At 39.4% G+C, this 19,830-nt stretch overlaps 2 protein-coding genes across 3 annotated transcripts in view; both read right to left on the reverse strand.

Annotated features, from left to right (window-relative positions):
- Positions 1–2,462: 2,462 nt before the first annotated feature.
- On the reverse strand, positions 2,463–8,870 carry LOC107689002 (probable threonine--tRNA ligase 2, cytoplasmic). 2 transcript variants are annotated; one of them, XM_016486873.1, is made up of 5 exons: positions 8,804–8,870; positions 4,020–4,207; positions 3,091–3,205; positions 2,749–2,870; positions 2,463–2,615 (listed from the first exon to the last, which is right to left on the reverse strand). In XM_016486873.1, the coding sequence occupies exons 1-5, from the start codon at positions 8,825–8,827 to the stop codon at positions 2,483–2,485; spliced, it is 582 nt and encodes a 193-aa protein (XP_016342359.1). In that variant the 5' UTR covers positions 8,828–8,870; the 3' UTR covers positions 2,463–2,482. The 2 variants fall into 2 exon arrangements, with proteins under 2 accessions (XP_016342359.1, XP_016342358.1); XM_016486872.1 differs by lacking the exon at positions 8,804–8,870 and adding an exon at positions 5,732–5,908.
- Positions 8,871–9,044: 174 nt separating this feature from the next.
- rprd2b (regulation of nuclear pre-mRNA domain containing 2b) overlaps positions 9,045–19,830 on the reverse strand; it is a 38,511-nt gene continuing 27,725 nt past the window's right edge. Inside the window, exons 2-10 of the mRNA XM_016486869.1 lie at positions 13,928–14,057; positions 13,658–13,845; positions 12,961–13,013; positions 12,748–12,874; positions 12,490–12,665; positions 11,942–12,227; positions 11,559–11,855; positions 11,148–11,351; positions 9,045–11,039 (exon numbers count right to left, since the gene is read on the reverse strand). Coding sequence (XP_016342355.1) covers positions 9,061–11,039; positions 11,148–11,351; positions 11,559–11,855; positions 11,942–12,227; positions 12,490–12,665; positions 12,748–12,874; positions 12,961–13,013; positions 13,658–13,845; positions 13,928–14,057 — 3,440 coding nt within the window. The 3' untranslated portion in view covers positions 9,045–9,060. The remainder of the gene's footprint in view (positions 11,040–11,147; positions 11,352–11,558; positions 11,856–11,941; positions 12,228–12,489; positions 12,666–12,747; positions 12,875–12,960; positions 13,014–13,657; positions 13,846–13,927; positions 14,058–19,830) is intronic.

Consider the following 19,830-nt stretch of genomic DNA (forward strand, 5'->3'; position numbering starts at 1 on the left):
TTTTTTTCATTATGGTAAAATCTGTCATTAAACATACTTTAGTTATTGAAGATTTCCTGCCATATAGTTTCCATTTTGCCACAGGGTCTTTTCCTTGTGCGCTGAAGATGTCAACCGTTAGACCACCCTACACACACACACACACACACACACCCACACACACACACACACACACACACACACACACACGTCACTCTCATGAAACACAACGCTTTTGAATCAAATGTGTATTTATCTAGAAGTTTTTCAAACATCCTTCATTTAGGAATCCTCCATGGACAGCTTATGAATATAATCAGCTTTAGTTTTATCTCATGCTTTAGGCAGCAATTGATACATTTTATCAAATTGATACAAATGAGTAAAATACATGTTTCACAGTTTGATATTAGAAAATGGAGAAATTAAAGGCACAATATGTAATTTTCGCCGCTGGAGGGCGCGTATTCAAAAACAAAGAGACAAAGGCGTAGTTTGATGACGCTGTGACTGAGTGTGGAATCATGGGGTGTGCGGTCGTCACTGGTCTATTAAAACACACAACATATTAAAGCGTCTTTGGTGTTTCCATGTTTTCTACAAAACAAAACTCGAGGGGTTATGACGTCATTGGCAGGTGACACAATGACACTATGGACACGCTCCGTGTCACTAGTTAAAATTGCTTATTTCTCTGGATTTAAACATTCTTCAAAACATTTGGGATAATGTAAGTACACAAGTCAGCAAAATATGTAACACTGTTCTAGTGGTTTTTGGATATTTTAATTAAAAATATTACATATTATGCCTTTAAGACAGCCATAAATATTAGTATTGAAATTTTACAGTTAAAATGTAAAAAAAAAAAAAAAAAGTTTGCATTTTTCTAAAATACTCTATTTGTATTTCACAGTGAAATATTACAATAGTAATTTTTGCATTTATTTAGTAACAACAACAACAACAATAAATATGGCTGCAAGCAGCAATTAAGGGGCCAAGCACTACAGAAGCAAAACATCAGACCAACTGCAGCAATGAGTAATTGAAGCCATTTTAAGATCATTTAAGTCAAAATGCCTGAAAAATTATAAATACATCCACTAGTAATATGATTTAATGGCTTATCACTTTTGACCAATAGGTGTCATCAAATCGATGTGGTGTGTTCTTTGTGAGTTGACAATGGCACACGCACAGTTTGGTGTCAATATGTCAAAGCTTTGCTGAGATACAGCCTCAGACGTAGCCTGGCATCATGCCTCAAATTTTTTTGCGGTGCGATACAAAAACGGTTTTGTCTATCAACACGAAATCCATAACTTTTTGCCAGCATTGTCTGAAGATGATCTGAGCCAATTTTGGTGAAAATCAGACAAACCGTCTAGGACAAGTTCGAAAAAGTTTTTCAAACTATTAAAAATTGCTAAAAATCTTGACACATGGAATTTAAAATTTTGGTGTCCATTTGACTCCGCATGAGCCAAGAAACTTTACGGTTCAAAAGTTATTAGCATAAATATAAGTGCAACTTTGAGCTGTTGGTGGTGCTAGAGGGTTTGAGTTAGAGACTCCAAACTTGCTATGGCGACAGATCAGACTGTCCTCTATCTGTGTGCCAAATTTCATAACTTTCCCACAAGCTGTTCTATGGGCTGCTATAGACTTCCAGAGCGGAAGAAGAAGAAGGCCTAGATACTAGTAAAATCTGTATATTGAATAATACGCGTCAAATAATGTTCTTAGTCTTTTCTTCCTGCGGGGAAGCATCCCAGCCAGAAACTACAATTGTTTACTATAAATTCAATGGAAATTAAAATAAACAATTTATTGTTTAACCAAAATACCAATAATGGCCAGAAAAAAATTAATAAATGATGTGTGACTTAATTATAAACAAGCCCGAAATACACCGGGAGTCTTATTTTGAAATATCTATACTACTGCAGGCTGATCCTTCAAATGAGAGATAAAATATGCATACTTACAACCGTCTAAAACCTATTATATAAATATCATAAAGTAGACATTATCATAATTCATCAACTTGAGTTCATAAGTAATCGCTTGGCATAAATGTGCGCTATTCATTGACTGAGAATCACTTTGAAGCAGTCTGAACTCTGAAGCGCCGCCTTGTGACACTGCAGCACTCTTTTTTTAATGAAATCATTGCCTTTTGAAGTTTAATATCGCGATTTATGTTTTTCCATCCCCAAAATATAAGACGTCTTAAAATGATCATTTAGACGTTTGTTTTACCATCATGCATTGAAGACTTTTTATGACATTAAATTTAAGAAAACTTTTGCTTTATTCGCACTCATGCTCCTAAATACATTTTACAGTTCGCACACTTCTATTTTTAGTCGCAAATCATGCAACCCTAGATTACAGTGAGTTTCTGACTATCTTTTTTCACTCTTTATCTACATGTGGGAGTGTAAGGAAAACGAATTTACAAAAGGAACAAACCATGGGTTGAAGAACACTGTAAAGGTCAAAAGCTAGAGGACACGCTGACCTGGAAGATCTCTTTCAGGTCCTGTACAGTGACCTCGAGCTTGATGACGGGAATCTTCCCAGCTGCCATCTGCTTACACCTCTGCTCCACGTCCAACAGAGAGAGAGCGCTACGACACACACAGCACTGCAGCTCAGCTAGATTTCACTTCTTAGTTTAAAGCATCTCAAATAAACAGCAGGTAAAGTACTGTCGACTACTGGCTCACATCAGGGGCTGGAAAGGGAACAGACGGTGTTTACTTGTTTTGGAGCTGGTAATCACAGTACAGGCCCGTGTCAGAGACTCCCTCTCGACACACGCGAGCGCTGAAGAGATTCTCCATCACACTCGCTAACACACACGCTCCGGTGCGCCACACCACCTACAGCAGAGACACACTCACTGTCAATCACAGCAAAACATGCCCAGAATCTATCAAATAAAGCTTATTAAATAAATAAATAAATAAATAACATCATACTATTCAACATCAGCATCAAATATTTAAAAAAATATTATTATTTGATATTTATGTTTTTAGGGTGAAATATTACTCAGACATGTTATTGAGAGTTAACTCTTTGAGACTCAAAAGCTGGCACCTGTCTCCCCTCCAGCGAGTCAAAACCCAGCAGCTGCAGTTCACAGTCCTCCACAAGAGGGCGACTTAGGTCCCACAGAGCTCCATTCACTCTGCTCGCCACTGCACCTTTAACACTGCAAACACACACAGATACACACATTATGGCAGAACTAACAATTAGTAACAACAGTCTAAAGTGGACTTAAAATAATTTTTTTTAAATAAAAAAAATATATATATTGGTGTAGGATTTACTTAATTATCTGTGAAATTTGCTAGCAATTTCTGATGAAAACAGCAAAAATAAATAAATAAATAAACAAAAAAAAAATATTGGTGTAGGACTTAATTATCTGTGAAACTTACTAGCAATTTCTGAGTGAAAACAGCAAAAAAAAAAAAAAAAAACCTTAAATTAATTAATTAAAAAATATTGGCGTAAGATTTAATTAACTGTGAAATTGAGCAATTTCTGAGTGAAAACAGCAAAAATAAATAAATAAATAAATACTGGTGTAGGACTTAATTATCTGTGACATTTATTAGCAATTTCTGAGTGAACACAGCAAAAAATAAATAAATATAATAAATAAATAAAAATATTGGTGCAGGATTTACTCAATTATCTGTGAAATATACTAGCAATGAGTGAAAGCTGAGTGAAAACAGGATACAAACAAACAAACAAACAAGAAGATACTCACATTATGGCAGAACTAATTAGTAACAACAGTCCAAAGCAGCACTTAAAATAAAAAAATGAAAATAAAAATAGAAAATAAAATATTGGTGTAGGATTTACTTATATATATATATATATATATATATATGGGCTTTGAAAATTGTGTTGGACAATGCGAGACCTTCGAGTCAAAAAGGTTGACAATCACTGCTCTAAAGTACGGTTCACAGCAAGTCAGGAGGCGTGAGTCTGAGGCTTATATTTACCGTTCACTCTTGGCGATCTGTAACGGCGAGGTCACGCCAGCTGACCCTTTGACCGTCCTGCCGTCAGCCAATCGGATGGTCAGATCCGCTCTCGATGCTTTGTGCTCCTCAGCAGCTCCAGTCGCAAGCCGATCACAGAGAGACTGGAAGATCCGCAAGCGCTGGGTCTGACAGGCAGACGGATGCAGCTGGAACAGAGAGAGAGCATGTAACCAGTCACTGTGCAAGCACTACCTCAGAGGTAAATATGAGGGAGGGCTGAAGATAAACCACTGGAATTCTGTAGTCTCACAGACAAACTTTACAACTGTACTAAACTGAGGTATTTAATCACACGCACACTTTACATTTACATTTAGCAGACGCTTTTATCCAAAGCGACTTACAAATGAGGACACTGGAAGCAATCAAAATCAACAAAAGAGCAATGATATGCAAGTGCTATAACAAGTCTCAGTTAGCTTAACACAGTACACGTAGCAAGGGTTTTTAAATAATATAATAAATGAAAGGAAAACAGATAGAATACAAGCAGAAAATGCATAGAGTGCAAGTCTAAAAGGGACAAGTGTTTTTGTTTTTAATAAAGAATAGAATTAGAATAGAGAGTGCTAGACTTAGAGGGTCAAATAAAGATGTAAGAGATGTGTTTTTAGTCGTTTCTTGAAGATGGCTAAGGACTCAGCTGCTCGGACTGAGTTGGGCAGGTCATTCCACCAGCAGGGAACAGTTAATGTAAAAGTCTGTGAAAGTGATTTTGTGCTTCTTTGGGATGAACAATAAAGCGACGTTCACTCACAGAACGCAAGTTTCTAGAGGGCACAAAAGTCTGAAGTAATGAATTTAGGTAAATGGGTGCAGAGCCAGTGGTGGTTTTGTAGGCAAACACTAATGCCTTGAATTTTGGTCTGTAGTTCTCTAAAAGAGATGGGTTAAGGGTGGGGTTCTTAAGTAGTGGGGTTATATGAGCCTTATGACTTTTTAAACCGGTCTTTGGAAAAAAAATAAAAGAAAAAAGTAATACCTCAAGATCAGAGAACTAAATTGATTGGTATCAATGGCATAAATAGATCAGACTGACCACATACCGAATCTTTTATAACAACATACAGTGAGGCCCACAAATCTGAGACCACTACTGAAAATATGCTGCATTAATTACATTACGAATTACTAACCAGAATTAGAATTTGAGTTAAGAATTGAACTAAAAATTAATTTGAATTTTCGGTGTCTCCTTTGCTTTAACAAGAGCAGCACTGAACTAAACCTGATGATCATGTTCTCCAGCATGCTCCGAGATGATTCAGAAGAGCAGTCACATTTCTTACAAAATTGCTTTGAATTAGATGTGTTTTCTGCCTGAGATTAAAATGAATACATTTTAATGTGGTCTGACATTAATCCCCACTGTACTTGTACAATTTACATTACACTAATCTTCACAGAGAGCTTCTCATATCTGTAGATATGAACAAATGTACAATAAATAAAAAATACATTTACATAAATAAAACCAAAACAATGCACAATAAAAAAAATGCATGCATACACACAAAAGTTATAGTTCAAAATGCATCCAGAACTTGCATTATCGCTTTATACACAAGCTATGTTAACCCCATTCTCAAAGATAGCCTAAAACGAGTCAGTCACACTGAGCTGTCAGTGTGTTAGAGCACCACTGAATCATCTCCATCAGTCCTGCACACCTTCCCGTAGCTTCTGCTGCCGCAGACCGCCGCCTGACAGACGCGCCGCCTCCACAACACAGCCACGAACATTTCACGCAAAGCTACGGCTCATCGTTTCTCCTCCAAACACCAAATGTTGCCCTCTCAGCGGGCCGCCATTTTCCCGGAACTACTACACCGTCACAGAGCAAGAAACCCGATTCGCCGAAAAATTCGAAGGAGGGCGGGCTCTGTGTGCGCAACAACCAATGAGAAGCGAAGCAAGACGTGCGTCACGAGCGTCCGCTCAGTGCGTAAGAAAACACATTAACTGACAGCACTCTCCTGCATGCGAACACACGCCACATCCAAATACACGGACTTCACGGAGAACTGGAAAAACAGACAACGGTGCAGGTTTATGAACGCAACACTATATCTATGTCGAACCAAAGCAAAATAATATATTTAGAGAAACAAGCTCAAGCTAAACTCCCCTGCTCCATCACTTGTCTCCAGTTGCCTGAGCTGATGCGTCTTCGCACGTGCACTCACTACACCACCGTTACTTCTACAGGATCCTAGAGACGAAATGCAAAACACACTTTTATATGTGTCCAATTGATAACTAGTGCACTAGTGGGTGCTGTCTCCTGAAGGACATTGTTCCACAGTATTGATATGAGCATTCACTATTAGATAAACAATCACAGACTTGTTAAAAAAATGTTTACTATGCAGATTACTGCAAATGTAACATTTGAAGCTCAGTAATCTGACTCGCTGTATTAAACAGTTAAAGCACATAAGTGTGTTTCAGACACAAACCAAATGTGTAAATCTGATGTTGGTATCTGTTTGCAATGTATTAAACCACAGTCCTTCATCATTAGCCGTCTTTAGTTCTGTGCAAACAGTGTAAACTTGAAAGTACACTCTCAAAAAAAAAAAAAAAAAAGCTGTTTTTTAAAGGTACATTTTTGTTACTTTTAGGTATTAATATGTACCTTTAAGTACAATTGTGTACCTTTTTTTTCCCTTTCTGAGAGCGTACAGCGAGTGTTTTATATTTTTATGATCTACTGGTCATTGAAAAGCCTAACATTGGGGAAAATGAGTGACCCTTCCCTGCCGTAGGATTGCTAAATTTACAAAACTAAGCCAAATTCAACAAGTGCACAATTTTTTTTTTCCAGATATGAACAACACAATCAAGTAATCACTGATCATCATCAGTGACATTAAATAAACTATACAATACTGTGACAATGTTTGGAAGCACATACAATTTCAGTGATCATTAAGGATGCCAATGTGAAAAATGAGGATCTCCTCCAATTGACATGATATCTGATGATGCTTAGCTGGATATGTGTGCAGAATTCCCGTTTAGTGAATAGGAATACACTACAACAACACTATGTCGTTGGTGTGGAGAAATTACTAGTCTACTCTATGTTGTCCCTAACCTCTGGAAGGATAAGTGTCAGGAATATAAATGCAAAAGAAAAAAAACAGAACTTGGAGATGTAAACACAGTTGTTTAAATTTGCTGTTTGTTCAGTTTCTTAATACAGAGCTTACCATCAGTCATCAATATCATTACTGTAGGGCCACAAAACTCAAGCCTGCATTTACCAATAGAAAACAAACTCTGTATTTGCAAATGGTCCCGTTGTGCCTGTTTGAAGGTTGTTGCAGAACAATTAGGCACTTCAAGGTTTTGTTTTCTGAGAATAGTGCTGTACATTAGTTTGATTAGCCAGTCTATCCAGACAGCTATCTGTACCTGTATATGACTGAATGAAACCAGATTTTACTGCAAATTTGAATTTCATTGCTTGTGCATAACATGCTGATGTGCAACAAAGCTGGCACTGCAAATACTGTTAAATAAGTGTGTAGGTTCTTTGAAATACTCCTTGTGTAAAGCACTCTACAATGAATGCACATGTTGTCCAAATGAAGACACCAAACCACGCTCTTCAAATATTCAACATTTCTGCACTTGAAGGAAAGATTTCAACTATTTTGTTCTTACACAATGCATGCAAACTACAATGATGTACAGGTTGTATTCACATTTAAGTTGTCAAACATTTTTTTTGAAAAGCAGTGTATCAACATTGTTGTGAAAGGATGTAGTATTTGATTTAGTTTTAGGAACAATGCATTCTGAAAATGCAATGCATGAAAGTGTGGCTTGTGTAGAACACAAAGACAGAAACACACATTTCAGTCGTGTGTACATGATAAAGGGTTAAACTGTCATAATCTTAAATCCTAGAGACAAAGAACCGACTTAGATTAACATTTCATATTCAATGGGAAATTTAGAATAATTAAACCTTATGAGGAAACTAATTCTTTCCTCAACTTTCATTTGAACCTAAAATTCAGAGTCATGTTTTCAAGCTCTGCACATTCCTGAAAAGGTTGGACATCAAGTTATAAGACTGAACAGAACTGCTTTTAAGTAAAAACAAAATGACAGAAAACAATCCAGGTACATTTGTTCTTGAAAAGAACAGTCTCCTTCCTTTCAATAATATTTCTAGACACAATGCTTTTATTAATCAGAATACATGTAGGAACTATGAAGCAAAAAAAAAAAAAAACACGCAAAGAGCTCTTGAAAAGCACTCAGAAACTACCGAGTAGTTATGCCTTGAACACTTGGTTAGCTTATATGCAATGTGAGCCAAAATCTTCACATCTTGGTGAAGGTTTATAAAGTGGCTGTATTTTTGCTTTATGAAGCTTAAGGATCACTACAAGCCATCATGGTTGCCTAGCATTACATCTTTGTCAATAATGTAATCACTCAGGAATAAAACACAGTTGAAATCCACTGGTTTTCAGCTCAAAGTGAAAGAGTAACAGAGGTTTCACAGACAGAAAACAGTAATCTGTAACCTGTCAACAGCAGAAACAAGTATTTACATGGGAAGAATTAGAAAAGCAAGTGTTATAGGGTGGAGAAGTGAAGGAACAGTTACTGGAAGGAAAGAAATAATCTGTGTATCCACTTACAAGTCATCCATATATCACACACACTCATACACTCCATAACCGCTCTCTCACATTACACCAATTGAACAGGATAACCACCTTTTGCCTTCCTTCATATTCCATGGATGTTTCTGGATCTCCACATTCTCCTCCTCCTAGTTCATCTTTAGAGTATCTGAAAACTTCTCTTTCACTGAGAAGAGTAGTGCTGTAACATGGCTGCTCTGGGGCAGGGCGTGTCAGTGCATGTGTATTTACATGCAGTATACGTCTCACGCTGCGATTCGCAGGTGATGCTAGCTTGCTACACTGCCTATTTCAGGTTGTGCAGAGCATTTAGCACTCATTCTAAGATGCTAATATCGAGGGGGCAAGAACGGTCTTTTGGGTGGGTTGAAAGGCCCACCGCCGAAACTACCAGTGGGACGCTTTGTCCCAGGTAGGAGGGGTTCACGGTTACGGGAGGGGGGCGGTAGGGGCAGGGAACCTCTGGGAAACTGTGGGGAACGACGCGCGTGATGCTGGTTTGGTAATTGGAGGAGGGGCAGAGGGGAAGAAGGGCGGCGGGGTCTCTGATTCAGGGTGTTGATGGGTAGGCGGTTGGGAATAGACAAATGAGGATGGGGTTCCCCAGCTGGGGATGGAGGAGTAGGTGTGGTTGGGGTAGAGGGTGATGGTGGTGTGGGACTGGGTCCCTCTCGAATTCTGCCCAGGAGGGGTGGAGGAACTCCCGGGGTGCCAGGACGGTGAAGAGGTGGGGTGTGGCGCAAGACGAACTGCTCTTTCACCGTGCCTGGGCGAGGGGGATCTCCTAACAAGGAAGGGAGTTGGGGTTTGCCGCCTCTAGGAGGGGCACTGCCACCGCTACCTCCATGCCCCGCTCCATCAGGATGGAGGTTGGCAGGTGGGTAGGGTAGGACTCGGTCTATTGGTACAAGGACACCACCAACCATAACAGTGGAGTTTGAGGAAAGGGGGAAGTCTCTGGAAGGAGGTAGGGTTTGAGGGATGGGAGCAAGGGGTAGTGGGACTGGAGGAATGGAAGAGGGAAAAAATGGAGGGGGAGGATGGTGTTGAGGAATGCCATGAGAAGGTCGTGTGGGGTCTTCGTTTGCATAGGGTGGAGGTGGATACTGCAAAGGGGGTGGAAGGTGAGCAGGAAGAGGAGGAGGAAGAACAGGAAGAGGAGGGGCCATTCCCAACTCCTCAGAATTCTCATGGCCACGACTACCAGGGTGGTGTGGAGGCGGGGCTTCCATAAACTCCTCCTCTTCATACCAGGCCCCACCCACTCTAGAACCAGCACTGCTTCCTCTTCTCAGTACTCTTCCAACCACGCGGATGCTTTCCACTGTCTGGATGCGGTTACCATAATCAAGGGTTTCGATTGGTGCTCCTTCACTGGAGGATGAAGAAACAACAGTCTCAATGCGATGGTAGTGGTCTCCATTGTCAGCTGAAGCTTTCCTTTCCTTGTCTTTCGTCCCGTCGCCAGATCCTCCACTTGGCCTACAGGAGGATGCACTTTTCTCTCCCTCACCATCCATCTTTGCCTTTATCTTCTGATCCTGCACCATGGCAGCTGATGGAATGTTCAAACCTGGTACTTTTCTCTTCAGCCCTTCTTCCTCTTTGGTTTTAGTCATGGCCTTGACTGGTTTAGTCACACTTAGGCTAAAGGCGGCAAGTCGTGAGGGTGGTGGTGTGCGGTAATCCCTGTCTTTCCGCTTTTTTTCTCCCAGAGCCTCTCGTGGAGTGATCACAGCATCCCAGGGGTCACTGAGATAGGCTGTAGGTGAAAGGTTACGACCTCCAGACAGACCTGCACTCTGAGGCTCACTGAGTACATGGGGTGAGTCCATAATTTCATCTTGGGTGGGTGTGCTACCACTCTCATCTCGGACAGGGGTGCCATCCAGATTGTCTCCACCAACAAGGAGAGGGCTATTGCTGCCTACGTCGTCTAAGCCAAGTCCGAGAGCACTGAAACCAGGATTCCCCTGCAGGAAACTATTGATCTTCGATTCCAGGCTGGGCATTACCACAGCCTCGGTCTTGATTTCTTTCCCTCTCTCTTTCTTATCTTGTTCTCTTTCTTTCTCTCTTTCCCTCTCTTTCACCTTCTCCTTCTCCCACTCTCTCCCTTTCTCTCGCTCAGTTTCTCGCTTGAAATTGTTGCCCGTGGCCTTTAGGGCCTTCGGCGTTGTTGGGGTGGTTGTGGTGGAGGTCGCTGCAGCTGTGGTGACAGCTGAAGATGAAGAGGCAGGTGAAGATGGAACAGGGTCTGGAGTAGTGAGAGTGCCTGAACGCGCTGATGAAAGGAGAGAAGACAAACCTGCAAGATAGAGAGTTAATAAATATCAAAATAATTACTCGTTCAAACAGGTTCCCCCATCTTGACAAACAGATTAGAAATCAATAGTGTACAAGTAATGTGTCCTACCCTGCAGGTTGGGGCTGCGAGTCTGTGTTTTTGTGAGAGCATTCAGAATGTTCTCGGGGGAGAAATCCACTTTGGACAAGATGCTGGCCAGAGGATTGGATGAGGGAATGCTGCCAGGGGTCAAAGGAGGGGCTTTGGAGGAGGAGGCGTGGTTGGATGGTGTGGTAGGTGTGCCAGGGGAAGGACGGGACACAGGGCTGACACCTGGGTGTTGAGAAAGAAAAAAAACACTGTTATGACCTACAACTCTTCTCAAACTCTTTCAGCGGCCTTGGCTTTTAGTACAGTAGGGTGAACATCGGCAAATAATGAGAAGGTTGTATTGATCATTCTAAACATAAAAGCAACATACTTGAATGGTATTTTTACTTCCGGAACCTGTCTGTTGTGCTCTGCAAATAGGAAGCTCACCAGTGGTCTTCATTGCATTGGAGATAGAGCTCAGAATGGAGCTGATCTTGCCCAGATCTACATTGGCCAAGTTCACCTGCAGGGGGGAGGGGCTAACAACTTGAGCAGGTACAGGTGTCGTGGTAATGGGTGTGGTGTTCGAAGGAGGTGTTTGACTGGTTGATGACCCAGACACCGTCTTTGTGGGAGTTGCCAAAACCTGGGATGGTTTAGAAGCGGTAATCTGGGAGCTTTTTGTGGCTGCATTTGTCATCTTGGATACAGATGGAAGACGTGACTTCTCTTTCCTCTCGTCAACTAGAGGACAAAGAACGATGTCAGTTATATGTTACATTTGTGACATCTGAATTTATTAATTGAATTTCCCCTCTGCTTTCTCTCACCAATGATTCCAGCATTTGCTGTCGTTTCCTCTTCCTCAGACATGTCCATGTCCTCTATGTCTCTGTTGTCCTTCTGTTGCTCCAAACCTCTCACTCCGTTTCCATCCCCACTTCCCGAACCGATCCTGGAACTCATGCCATGGAAGGGCGACTCTGAGCCAGTGGGGGACGGGGCGTCCTCAGAGGGGGAAGGGATGGGAGAATCATCCAGACTGGGCAATGTGGCCTTCAGAGCGTCCAGCTTACGCTTCAGGCTACTGACGCGATTGGCGAAAGCTTTATACGCCTACGGGAACCAGTGAGGGGTTTGACAGAAGCACAATATGAGGATACATGATTAATGGTAGATCAAAAGGCCAATATTTGGCTACGAAACTAACATCAGCCATTACCCACGCCCTCTTGGTTGATTAACAGAAGTCTAACCTCAGAAAGCAGATTTTCAAATTTTTTCATATATTTTTGTGTAGTTAGTGGTGTTTGGCAAAACAAACTTGTTCACAAATCTTGTGAACAAATATAGCATCAAGGCATCAAAGTTGACTCACATTGGCAACAATTTTGACCTCTTTGTATTGCATCTCATAAAAGATATCTGTGTTTCCCAGCGCCTCCAGCAGCGGGGGTCCTGCTTTTATCTGGCCCTCCATGAACGTCACAAATTCCTGCAGCTTTGTGCTTCCCTCCTCAAAGTCCTTTGAGAACTTATTCCCTCCTGCTTTGTCTATGGATGTAAGTAGACAAGAGTTTGAAAAACCTCTCTCTAAACAGTTCTATAGTGCTGTTTTTGGGAAATATTTCATTACCTTTTAACCTTTTGAGGGCCTCGGTGCTGCAGACGTCTACTCTGAGAGCAGCTAGCTGCTTCTCTCTTAAATCACTCTCATCCAGAGAGTTCTTGTAAGATATTAACCGCTCTACAAAATCATGTGGCTGACAAAGAAAATACATTAATTATTAGCGTAATAATTATAATAGGGGAAACGTTCAATTGAACCTAAAGACAGATCATGACTTACTACAAACTCTGCAACAATTTTAGACTTCAGAGCAGTTTTGGGGTTGACTGGGGCTGCAAAAATGAAAAAAGAAAACACAGGGTCAAGTTATTTTAAGAAATGATTTTTTACACTTGGTCACTTAATGCATTAATGCATGATTTATTGGATAGCTATTTGTTCAGATATGCACTCTTTATTAATATTTGACCACATAAAGGTTTCTTCGCAAACCATATGGCTGCTGGTATTTAAGAATATTAAAGTAAATAATACATTTATTAATGTTGCAAATGTTGTTCCAGATAATTTCATAAGGTAATATTACTAATTTGTTATGTCTTTATTACGATGACAAATACAAACCGATTACTTAATTTTTGATTTTTTTTTTTATACAAACTTCTTTTTTTTTATTGTTTATTTGTGAGCAACAAGGCTATTTACACTGCAAACACAGGGTAAACTATATAAGAGCTACAATTTACAAAAACATAAGACATTTCAGCTTAATACAAGACAATGTGACTACCGTGTGTTCAGGTGATACCATCCTAAATATTCAAAAATATTTATACAAGCAAATGCAGTTGTCTTAATTTTTTAGGAAGTGGATTCCCTTTAAGATGATTATATTTAGACATTAAGAAGTTTAAAAATCTCTGCATTAGACTTGAACCCAGCATTGAGATTGGAAGCGTACACCTCAGAAACTGACCAGGAGAAGGCTGTTGCTCTTTCACTTTCTCCTTGTCCTTTTCCTTGTCCTTTTCTTTTTCCTTTTCCTTCTCTTTCTCTTTCTTCTGCAGACTGGCCTTCAGCTCAGAGATCAGCTCCTCCGGATAAACGTTCCGCTCCTGCCAAATACTGAAGATCCTGTCCACTGACTTACACACTTTAGCATCCCTACAAACACACAGAGAGTCAGCATAGAATGTCACTACTTCTGTACTAATCAAATAGATACACAAACATGTGATTCACTAACTTGACCAGCAGGGCGGCGTCTGGCAGCACATCAGCGAAGGTGGTTCGGTAAATAATAGCGTTCTTCCTTTTGCAATTCTGAATGACATCATTAGCGAGGTAGAAGAGATTCAACCTGTGATTGGCATCCGCTGTACAAAGAAAAGAAGAAAACAGGGAAAAGATTTATTAGAATGCAACAATACCATAATACAAAGAGCTTACATAAAGCAACTCAAATTTGATATTGTGCAGGCATACAGACAGCTGATGAAGTGAGATTAAGATGGTAGAACTCAAGCTGTATTTACACGAGCACAAACTCCTCATAGTTTCAAAAGTCTTTTAAATACAATTAATTATAAATATTTTTTTCCCGGCCATGAAACTGTTTTTGCAAAATCGAACATATTTAATAACATATATATCTGTAGCCATTTGAAATTAGAGATAACCACTGCATATGCACAATCCAAACAACGATGCTACACACATGTAGCATGTAGTATTAAATTTGATTGTATAATTTCAGCATTTGAAGCAAAAACAGAATGGTACGACTTTAGCTTTGTGAAATTATGCAACATAAAACATCTGAAAGAAACAAAACAGCAGACGGGGTGAATGTGAATGCAAATTCACTCTCTGACAGCAGGTGGCGCTTCTGGAACAGCAGCAATACAGCGGTTCCTTGGTTACAAAGCAGCACTGCCTTATAAACACTACTTTAATGTGCATTATACAGAGGCAATATGATAAGAAAATACCATCTAGACTTTTCTGAAGACAGTCAGTTCCCCTCAAAGATATCCCTATAAGACCCCACCCCAGTATTCATATTTTTCTTCCAATATTTCGAGCATTGCGAACAGCGAGCATTCTGTGCATTATTTTCTCTGTGCCCGTCTGTTAATTGTAGGCCTTTCTTGTAAGAGATAAACCCTTGAGATTTATTTTGATGGAACTGTAGTTGAGATTTTATTTTGGCAGAAAACTCCAGCTTCTATGAAAACAGGTTTACCAATGCATCTCATAACAAATCTAGTGAAATACTGTAATCATCTGCCCATTAAACTGTTGAAAATTATGCAAATGTGAAAAAGTGTAACTGGTGCCTGCTGCGTTCCCAGATGCGCGCTAAACTCAGAGCACAGGCAGTAATGGAGTTCACTGCATTCACTGTGAACTGAGCCATTCTGAGACGCATAAAACACCGGATCATGACCTATGAACATTAGATTTTCTCATGGTGTTTCATTTAACCTATATAAAATGGGCCCAAAAAGGATAAACATTCAACCTTAAAAATGTCTGAATGTAGTTTATCTAGATGCAAAATATCAAACAAGTGACATCTGCGAACAAATTATGCTACCCAGCACACGTACATCTGCAAGATGCCTGTTAAAGATCGCTCTGAAAGATCATCTGAAAAGCATCTGCTGTGTACAAACATCTGATAGACGTCTTTTAAGATGCCAGTTTTACATACATTCTTAATCATAAACATCTTAAAGACATTTTCTAAACGTCTATTTGACATCTGATAGGAAACATCCTATAGACGTATTGCACTCTAAAAAATACGTCTTGCAGATGTAAATGTAGACGCAAATAGACATCTCAGTGATGTACATGTGCTATCAAGGACAGCATTTGTTAATAAGTTGCTATTTATTACATTAATTTAGTTGGTTTCAATCATTTATTAGGGTGCTTTTCCACTAGCAATTTTGGTGTGCACCCGGGTTCAATTGACTTCAGATATTGGTACATTAGGATAATGTGAATGCTGTCTTCCGAACTTGGGTGCACCCGCGAACCGCAACCGAGTCCACTTAAAAGGGTTGGTCTGGGGTACGTTTCAAGTGAACTCTGGTACGGTTTGCTGCTCATATGTACGCAATCGTACTAAATCGTGGAAGTGAACCGCTATTAATGATTTATTATTTGATAAAAATGTGTTTGTTTCACTAACTTTCCTGACAAGTGTGACTGACGTGCTGCAAGCAGAGTGCTGTATATCTCATTTCTGTTCGCGTCAGCATTCTTTAGAGCATTTGCAGTACATTCATAAGGCAGACGTAAGTGGCGTTATGTACTGAAGCTTTGGAAACAAAACCACCGGTTCAAAACCATAAATATAAAAGTGAAGGGAGCAATGCTACGCATTTTGCCACCTTCTCCTGCGCCGTCGTTTCTAAGCAATGGGGTAAACAGCTGCTGGCTTGACACAAACGACCCGCGGTTCGGTCCCAAATAAAATAATATGAACGCAGTCCAGCGGGGGGGAGCAATCGAACCAAGTGTGAAAGCACCCTTAAAGGTAGGGAAAAGATCTGACATGATTTTTCCAATTTTAACAGGCATGTGAAGACTTTTTATACCTACTGAATAAATATGAATCCTTTTTTCAATCAACCAGATATAATTTTCAACACTGGATGCATGCCACACAAAAATTTGTTCATTCTCACATTGGTCCGAATTAAAATTGTAGATGGACTGAATGAAAATGCTAATTCACTCTCTGACAGTATATGTCGTTTATGTAAGAAGAAATGCATTGAATACCCTGGTTACCCCGTACACAAAACAGCACTGAACTTATAAAAACTAGGCCTACTTTTAGGCATTAGGCAGGATAAAAACAACATGCCAATTTCAGAAATAAATATGATCTTAGATATGCACAAATCATGGCAAAAATGGCAAATTCAACTGAAAGGCGACACATTTTTGAGAGTGAATTCTGTAGAGCTGTGAAGTGCTGGTCTCTCTTTTTGACAATCAGCACTCATTTGTATGTGCCACGGGAAGCAAAAGTGACAAACACACATTTGTGAATCAAACATACACAATACAAAACACACAATAAAATAAAATCACACGCCCACACACTAAATTATACTCACAAATTCAACTTAACTTATTAAAACTTTGATATTTAAGTCTTATATACAGAGATGCATTTGACATCAATCACCAAGGTAAGAAACAATGTTATAAAACTTTGTAAAGAGTCAGTGTGGAACATGAGAGCAGTTTTGCACTGGTCTCTCTGAAGAGGTGCAGCCCATGTTATTTCCTGGGTGTGTGAGCTTAAAGCTGAGCTTAACTCAGTTAGAAATGTCTGACACTTTATGATAAAGTGCAAACAGTTAGCTGTGAAGGGTGGACTCCTCTGACACAAATGAAGAATTTACTCAAAGGCACTGTATATCTTACATTACAGTTCACACTGTGTGTAGTCTGATTCCTAATAGTTATATCCAACAGAATCATTTAACTGATTTTTTACATTTATTATTATTATTATTTTTTTTTACTAATTATCCAAATAATGTATGTTCCATTATTCCAATAATAATGGAATGCACCACTTCCTGTATTTTGCCGGTTAATCGACATTGGCGAAATGCAATCGAGGATTTTTTTTGTACTCTAATTTAATCAAGGAATCGTGACAGCCCTAAACATAATGCTACTTAAACTTACATCTACACAACCTGACACCAATGTACAAAAGAAGTTGACCGTTCTAATAAGAATGTGTAACTTACGCGGTGAATGCACTCTTCCAGTGAAAACGCATTGACACACAAGCAACTAAACACAACGAAGGACAACATTCTATCAAAATAGTGTTCTCATTATAATAGTATGTTTATGGCACATTGGCACTGCACATCTTACACTTAACTGTATTTTCATTAAAGTGATTCCAGGCATCACAACACGCTTTCACTTCAGTTATCCGGTCAGAATAGCATGGACGGTCCCAACACCAACCAATCAGACCTCACGCTACCACCCAAAACGCCACTTCCAATCCAATCGCAATAAAAGAAAAATAAATATTTTCAAGGTCACACAATCATCTATTTCATGTTTAATCATCGCTATCAAGTACTTGTACCATCCCTACAAATTTCAATTACAAATGTCATTGCATTAATTACATTATAAATATTTACTGAAAATCAATATAAATGACAATGAAAATAAGACATCTCATTAATGTGGGAGGAGAAACCAGTGGATAGACTATGACCATAAATTTCTGAAAAATGACATTCCTTCACCAGACCAGTATTTGTTCATTTGTCAGATGATTAGTGCCCACTTGACAATGATTTTTTATGTGATTTTCATGGGATTCTGCCTATTTTCATAACAATACAGGGTGTTTAGATGAGAAAAGCTAAGCAGGTGTAGCGATTAGCCTGATATAGGCTACAAATAACATATTTCAGCAACATTATATGGCCAAAACACACATAAGATCACAATCGGAAGTTATTACCAACACTCAATGGTGGTTTTCGGTCATGTAGTGTGGATGGTAGTGGTCGACCGATATTGTTTTTTTGACAGCCCAGGGATCAACGCCAGGGCTCGCAAAATTTCAAAATCGCTGGTAGCCCTTCGGGCAGACATTCTTCAGATTTTGGTAGCCCAAAATGAATTTAAGTAGCCCGAATAAAAAAAAAAAACAAGACGACATCGTCTGAACTTCACTGCGGATAAATCAGCATGACTAAAAACTTAAATAATTGCTTTTTCTTTTTTTTTTCAAATAACAAGTCAAGAGAGTAGCGGTGCAACGGATCACAAAACCCACGGCTCGGATCATATTGCATTATCATATCAGATTTTGAGTAACAGATCGGATCATTTTGCAGATGAGCAAAAAAAATATGGTTCTTTATTATTTAAATAACAAAATACTTATTTGATACCACAGCAAAAACTAGTAGCATATAGGGATGTAACGATTCACTCACTCAACAATTTTTCTTTTTAACAAAAATGAGATTTAAGACAAATAATAAATGAAAAAGTGTCCTTTTATTATTTCTCCAACAAAATGCTGCACATTTCTTTGTAAAATTTAAATGTCAAATGACAAAACTGCTGCACATTTCTTTGTAAAATTTAAATGTCAAATGACAAAACTAACTTGAAATTTTTAAACAAATCCCAAATCAAACAAATAATACAAATAAAATAAATCTCTTCATATAAACAAACTAAGGCTTTGCCTGTGCTTTTTCCATTTAAAATCAGAGGCAACCACTGCATTTTAATCATGATCCAAACAAAGATGCTAAATACATGTTATTTAGATTATACATGTTTAGATTGCAATTAGATTGTATAATTTCGAAATTTGGTTTGATTTAGCTTTGTGAATGAGACACAAATGTCACCCTCTGACAGCAGGTGGCGCTTATGGAACAGCAGGTATTTATAGGCTGCTGCCCCTTTAAGACCGAATGCACGGATCCAATATAATGATGCACTTGAGATTTCTTTCTCCACTGTTTACGTTCACTTAAGACATAACCAACTGAAAAGTGGCTCTCTGTGCGCGCTTTGAATGAGTGCGCGCAGCTCCGAATGCGCGTGAATGGTTTAAAACACTTGAATGTTTAAATCGGCAAGACTTGACACGTGCAAACGATGAACTTTACCCCTACAAGCTAGTGAACAACGCAGATCAATGAAGAAATTTTATATCTTGTAATAGATATAAAAAGATATATTACAAGATAGCCCATCGGGCAGGGTGGTGAAACATTTTGGTAGCCAGACTGGAAAACACAATAGCCCCGGGACGTCGGACTAGCGATTTTGCGAGCCCTGCTATTCTCATTCCTGTCTCCTCATCCTGGAGGGTGTGGGATGATTCCTGGTGAGCCCACAGGCAAGATACCTGCTTTAGATCGGTCTACCACAGATGCCTACATGTTGTCAAGGTGGAGGCATTGATACACGACGGTACACCTTCTTCAATATCGATAGAAAAATTGTTCGATATAGCACACGATATAGGCATGTACTATGAGTGACGCAGACAGAACACACAAACACATGCTGAATTGAGTGCTGTGCCTGCCTGTGATGAGGAGATTGTAAATA

This window comes from Sinocyclocheilus anshuiensis, unplaced genomic scaffold (genome assembly GCF_001515605.1).
Source record: "Sinocyclocheilus anshuiensis isolate Anshui unplaced genomic scaffold, SAMN03320099.WGS_v1.1 scaffold181, whole genome shotgun sequence".
NCBI lineage: Eukaryota > Metazoa > Chordata > Actinopteri > Cypriniformes > Cyprinidae > Sinocyclocheilus > Sinocyclocheilus anshuiensis.